Below are 7,081 nucleotides of genomic sequence, written 5' to 3' on the forward strand. Positions count from 1 at the left end.
AGCAGTTGTAGTTGAAGGTGCTTTAGTTGTGGTTGTTGGTGCTTTAGTTGTGGTTGGTGGTGTAGCAGTTGTAGTTGAAGGTGCTTGAGTTGTGGTTGTTGGTGTATCTCTTGTAGTTGTTGGTGCTTGGGTTGTGGTTGTTGGTGTAGCAGTTGCAGTTGTTGGTGCTTGACTTGTGGTTGTTTGTGCTGCAGTTGTACTTGTTGGTGCTTGAGTTGTTGTTAGTTCTTTAGTTGTGGTTGAATGTGCTGCAGTTGTTGTTGTTGGTGCAGAAGTTGTGGTTGTTGTTGTAGACATAGTTGATGTTGAAGTAGTGGTCGTAATTGGATTGTTACACATACTGCTTGTACAACAGTTCGGTCCACTGGATATACTACCAACATTGGTCATAAAAGGTAGAGTACTGAGATGGCCAGCAGCAGCACATATGTTTGAAGTCATGCATCCATACACTGGTGTTGTTAAGGAATTGTTTGTCACTGTGGATTAGACAACATTGTCTTTATTTACGTTAAGAATCATTACAAATTTCTTATCCTTGTGGTTTTACATTTTCTTTTCAAACTCTGAATATAAATAAAAAACAACTTTTATGAAATAAAATACAACGAAGTGTTTTTTTTTACAACAATATCACCTTTTTTAAGAACTATCACTGCAGACCAGATTCACTAAATGTTCAATCATTTTTGCATTTCACAACACCCTCACAATGTAAGATTTCTGAATCAGACTTGGTTCAGCATCTCTCTACACTGTTGCTGTTTGATACTTATAAAAGGGGTATTAGAGGCATTTGATGCAACAAATTCAGATTCAGATGTGGTACATGTGGTGGAATGAAACATGTACACAGGGTCCCACTTACATCCAACAATAAAATGTAAAAGAAAAACAGGCGTCTTTCTGTCTTATCGAGATACTCAAAGCACTTTACACTACAATCTGTGTCCTCATTTACCCATTCATACAGCACTCTACAAGATCTCTACAAAGTTAACTGAACAAATAATTCTAAAGAGACTAATCAGAGCTTTATCACATTCATACACCAATGGGACACACATCAGAGGCATCGAAAGTTTCAGTGTCTTGCCCTGAGACACTTCAGCATGTGACTGCTGGTGGGTTCGAACCTCCAACTCTTGCACTGGAGGACGACTGCTCTAACCACAGCCGCCCCATAAAAGTAATACGCCGAACAGCAGCATGAACATGAGTCTGTGTGAGCAGACGAGCATGCATGAACACAGCAACATTAAACAGATCAGCAACATCACAATGTGATTTTTTCACAGTGATTATTCTGGTTAGAGATTCATGAGTCTAACAACTTCAGGGTCTAAGAAACGTCTAAAAAGATTAAATTATCATTAATGCCAAAATGTCAGGTTTAGATATAAAAACACCTAATGAATTAACAATGAATGTGATTCTTTTTTGACACGGCCATATGTTTTTATGCACCTTCATTAGAGTATTTATGCTTTTAGAGCTGCTGCCTCTCAGCAAGCAGGTTACCTTGGTTCAAATCCCAGTCCAGGAGCCTTTCTGGGTGGAGTTTGCATGTTCTATCTGTGCATGCGTGGGTTGTCTCCGGGTAATCCGGTTTCCTCCCACAGACCAAAAACATGCATGTTAGGCTAATTGGTAACTTTAAATTGTCCCTAGGTGAGAGAGAGAGAGTGAACGGTTGTTTGTCTCGTTTGTCTCTATGTGGCCCTGTGATGGACTTGCGACCTGTCCAGGGTGTTCCCCGCCCCTCACACAGTGATTGCTGGATATGGGCAGGCCCCGTGACCCAAAATGGAAAAAAACGGGTAAAGATAATGGATGGATGATAAAACCTAAAGTGTACTGTGTGAAAATATTTTTCTGTTAGTTCTGTTTGTGACAGACACCCACAGTATGTTCTGAAGCTTTCTCACACAACACTAGTGCAAATTACTCAGACCATAACTTGATAGTTGTATTTGCAGAAACATTTCTTATGTTATTTGCTTGTGAATATTGTGCAGAATACACAGGGACTGCAGAAGGAGAAATTTTGTAACTAAAATGAACCGGAGAACATTCAGTAGTGAATTTACCTGTGAATGTTTCTATCTTAAAACAATAATGTATATTGTAATTCTTTGTTGTAAAGTAGTACAACACAGTTAAAAGTTAATCAAAAAATTGTTTAAAGTAGACTCTGGAAGAATGCTTGTTTTTAAAATGTAAACTCACCGGTTGCAGTGAAGCAGTCACTCTCCTCTCCTGAACAAGATATACTGGAGCATGTAGAGGTATTGGCGTTACAAGCAGTGCACTGCAGGCTGTTAGAACTCTCTGTACTGGGAACTGAAATACACACAAATTAAAATTGTGTTTTTGTAAGAGAGAACAAAAGCAGAACTTGGAACTCATTTACTGTATATCTATATGACAAAACGTACAAGATAGTGTTTGTGAGTTGCAGTTGTCAGAGCTGCAGCACTGAGCAGATGCAGTTGCACTTGACAAACCCAGGTTGACTGAAAAGGTCTGATTGCCTGGACTTGGACACAGAGAGGACGGTGCACAAGCCTTGTAGATTTGTTGTGCTGGTGTTCCCGATGAATAAGCTGCAAAATCAAAATGTGTTTTTTTAATGTTCATTTAAAATTAACAGGACGTTCATATACAAACACTGCATTATTTAAATGTGACACGAAAAGACAAATACCTTGAATGGAAGCTGTTATACACATAGTCTCGCCTGAGGTACATGTTAGTGACACTGTTGTTGAACATGCCTGATTTGTGCAGGTGACACACTGCAGGGCTTTAGCTGCAAACATAAAACATATTAATTTAAAGAATGACTGTTTTAACATGCTAATGATGACCTGGTACTATAGGCTTCAGAGTATGGACAACTTTAAGATGTATAACTTTTGAAAACCATTTAAGAAATTAAGATGCTTTAAAAAAAAAAAATAAATTCTCCAGAGCTCAAGCAATAAGATTTTCAAAAGAATTTAAGTAACAGCTAAATTGTCCTGAACATTCTCAGGTTGTCAAATATTTAAAAAAAGAAAATGGGTCAAAATGTAAGAGTTTTTGAAGGCTGAAAGTTTACAAGTTTTCAGAATGAATATTTTATGCAAGATCTTTTACACTTTATTAATTGAGAAAAATGACAAATTGTATAGGCTGATATTTGTTACTTTTAGTCGCATTGGTTACTGCAACAGTGTCTTCACAGGTCTGCCTAAAAAAAAATCAATCAGACAGCTGCAACTGATCCAGAACGCTGCTGCTCACGTCCTCACTAAAACCAGGAAGATAGAGCACATCAACCCAGTTTTAAAATCCCTACACTGGATCCCTGTAGCTCAGAGAATATACTTTAAAATACTGTTGTTAGTTTATAAATCACTGAATGGCTTAGCACATTACAATACATTAAAGATGTGCTGTTGTCTCAACCTTCCAGACCACTCAGGTCTTCTGGTTCTGGTCTGCTCTGTATCCCCAGAATCAGAACCAAACATGGTGAAACAGCATTCAGCTTCTATGCACCACAAATCTGGAATAAACTTCCAGAAAACTGCAAAACAGCTGAAACACTGCGTTCCTTTAAATCAAGGCTAAAATCCCACCAGTTTATAGAGCTGCTTTTGAACTGCAATAAATGGAACATTGATCAACTATATGATGGCAAAATGTAATGTTTGTTACTGGTTTCTCAGTTGGTGACTATGTTGTTCTTATGACTTTTAATTTTGTGTTTTTATGATGTAAATCACTTTGAACTACCTTGTTGCTGAAATGGTTAAACTTGATTGATTGATTTATATATATTATAGATAAAGGGTCTAGTTTTTGATACCTTTGATAAGGTCATTAGAAAATCAAGCAAATGCTGTATATTCTTGTTTTTAGTATTTTACCTTGTTTTATATGGCACTTTGATAATTTGTTTTTATAACTATTGCTTTTATTGTTGCATATTGTTGTTTATTGGACCTATATCTTGGCTGCCTAAAACAGATCACTTGAAAATTAATCCTTGTGACTCAGTGTATGACTACCTGTTTAAATAAAGGTAAATAGGTTAAATGATAAATGAAAAGGTTTCATAGCAGGATAGAAATAGAATAGTTAAAATATATATATATTTGAATTATTATCCTGATTTGGTGCCCTTTTTAAAAACATTATTTATTTTATCAAATGACTCATCTGAGGGAAAAAAGTCATTTTGCAAATGTGAAAATTGGCAATACAAAAATAAAATATATGGAAATTATTAAAAAATGCTCTTCAAAACCAAAAGAAAATTACATATATAATTTAAGAATAAGTACAAATACATTTCCCTACAGAAACTGAAGTAAGGCCATCATAAGTGGTTACCTGTGCTGACAATAGTCCAGATGAGAGCGAGTGAAAAAATCAGCTTCACCATGTCATTCAGGAGAGTTCTGCAGCTCTGGGCTCCTGGGTTCTGATACTAAAACTCTTGAGGTTTTCCACACTTTTTATACTGCACAGGTGAACCCTGTGACAGGGCGTGTTCACATGTTTACAGCGTCACCATTCCAAAATTTGTATACTGGCAATAAGGCACGCCCTAACACACCTTTTTAAGCATGTCAAGAGTTAATTATAGGAGACGCGTATCTTAAATAAAAATACATTTTGTATTTCCACAGACAATACCTGTCAATATCAATACGTAATATATCAATACTTGTTGTTTCAACTGTGTGGTTATTCCTGTATTCCCTCCAGGGGGAACCAGAAACCAGCCTGATGACCTTCAGAAGTTTGCTATTATCATTTTTTCCTTTCACATTTCTTAGATTTTTCTCATGTTTTTTTTTTTTAAATTTTTTAACCACACCAACCTTCAAAGTCATTGTCAAACTTCTACATAACACAAACAAAACATTGCTTGTTAAATGGTGTTTTTCTTCTTAAATAGTTTTGAACAATTTTATGAAAATTATCAAGTCTAAATTAATAAAAACAAAGAAAAAAAACCATTTTTTCTAATTAAAAATATATATTTAAAATAAAAAACGCTGATCATGTCACAAATGTTTACTAATTTTTGCAAACATGTCAAGTTAACGCATAAATACTGCTCAGTTCAATGTAATTATATATATATATATATATATATATATATATCCCACAAGTTTTCATTAATTCAACCTTTATTTCTACAGGTTAGTCTCATTGAGTCACGAGGACTCATTTACAAGAGAGACCTGTTTTAAACAAAAGCTGCAGATGAGGTGCACACAGCAATAAACATTCATATAAAAGCATATAAAATGAAAAGTAAATAAAAGAAGTGATATAAAACAATGTAAAAAGCATGCTACATGATAAAACAGTGTAAAATACTAAAAACAGGAACATGTTTGCATTGATTTTGCATTGAACTTAACAGTTGATTAAAATCCCTTAGGGAGGTAAAAATCGACAGCTTCAGATGTTTTTGCAAGGCGTTCCTGGTTACAGGAGCGGAGTAAGAGAAGGCTCTTTTGCCAAATTTAGTTCGCACTGCGGGGACACTGCAGGGACACTGCAGGGACACTGCAGGGACACTGCAGGGACACTGCAGGGACACTGCAGGGAGCGCATACTGTAACACTGTAGCTGCACTCACATAGTGACATTTATGAGGAGATGTATGAAGGTAGCAGACCAAGAAGAGATTTAAAGATGAAAATATACCAGTGTGAGAGTTTGCGTGAAGTTAATGATGACCAGTTGACCAATGAGTACAGAGTGCTGTGATGAGTAGTTACAGCCAGTTATGAATCTTAGCGCACCATGGTAAACAGCATCCAACATCTGTAAGGTGTCTGCAGGAGCATTCATACAAAAAAAAAAGTGACTATAGTCAGTGGACGGAAGGAAAGTAGCTGTTACAAGGCATTTCGTAGCATTTGGAGTTAGACAGGATCTATTTCTGAAGAAGAAATCCAATTTTACTTTCAGTTAAAAAGTACAATAATTTAAGAGCATTTCAGAAATATAATATTACAATGCTAGATGATACACAATTCAGTAGTTTAATCAATCAACCTTTATTTAGACAGGTAAATCCCATTGAGCCTCGAGGACTCATTTACAAGAGAGACCTGATTTCCACAAAGAAAGATGACAACAATGGACAACAGCAACAACAATAAACAATTATAAAAAGTCATAATACAGGTTTTTTTTTTTTTTTTTTTTTAAAAAATGGATGGGCTAAAAGGAAAAGGTAACAAAAAAACAAAAAAAAAACAATGATCTAATACAACAGAAAAATTAATGTAAAATCTAAAACCTTTTTGGGAAGAGACTCCAACGTATATCAGTGGATATTTTAAGCATCAACAGTTTCATTAAAAGCAATTCAATAGGATGAATGATGTCATCATCACAGGGAGCAATATTAAGTCGAGCGGTGGCCGCTGACAACAGTGGTGAACTCATTGAGATGGATGCCAACTCCATGGAGCAACAAGTCGCCACGCTTTTGCAGGTGCAAGGGATAGAACTGGACTGTAACAAAATCAAAGTCCGTCATCCTTTGCGCAGGGAAAATACCAGCAACAAACCTGCAGTCAAGAGGTTTGTTAATGGAATGGACTAAAGCAAGGGAGTAAATTAAAGGGAACAAACATCTTGATCAATGAGCCCTTGATGAAACACAAGGCAAACATTGTTAAAAAAAAGCACGTTACCTCAAGAAACCAAAAAAAAAAAAAAAAAAAGAAAATCAACACACTTGGACTTCAAACTGTAAAATATTCATCAAACTTAATAGAACGCAAAAGGAGGTCAAAGTATTGATGGTGAGGAGCATTGAAGAACTGGATAAATTACTAATAAGCAACAAGAACTTGACTTTAAGGTGACTACTAACTCTGCAAACAGTCATAACACAACTGCATGACACACACCGGAGATAACAACCCAGAGGATCGCTGAATTGGATAATTTTGATTTTCAAACCTTTCAATACACTAAGCACAATTCACTGGACAATGAAGACGATACTGACCTGGACAATTATTTCTTCATCTCCATCAATAACAGCTGTTATTAC

At 35.9% G+C, this 7,081-nt stretch overlaps 1 protein-coding gene across 1 annotated transcript in view; it reads right to left on the reverse strand.

The window, feature by feature from the left end:
* The window catches only part of LOC119420783 (putative uncharacterized protein DDB_G0277255), a 4,876-nt gene extending 399 nt beyond the window's left edge, over positions 1-4,477 (reverse strand). The window contains exons 1-5 of the mRNA XM_037688209.1: positions 4,384-4,477; positions 2,708-2,812; positions 2,439-2,606; positions 2,230-2,343; positions 452-479 (exon numbers count right to left, since the gene is read on the reverse strand). Of these exons, the coding sequence (XP_037544137.1) occupies positions 452-479; positions 2,230-2,343; positions 2,439-2,606; positions 2,708-2,812; positions 4,384-4,435 (467 nt within the window). The 5' untranslated portion in view covers positions 4,436-4,477. The remainder of the gene's footprint in view (positions 1-451; positions 480-2,229; positions 2,344-2,438; positions 2,607-2,707; positions 2,813-4,383) is intronic.
* Positions 4,478-7,081: the final 2,604 nt, after the last annotated feature.

Source organism: Nematolebias whitei, chromosome 14, assembly GCF_014905685.2.
Source record: "Nematolebias whitei isolate Nwh7 chromosome 14, NemWhi1, whole genome shotgun sequence".
NCBI lineage: Eukaryota > Metazoa > Chordata > Actinopteri > Cyprinodontiformes > Rivulidae > Nematolebias > Nematolebias whitei.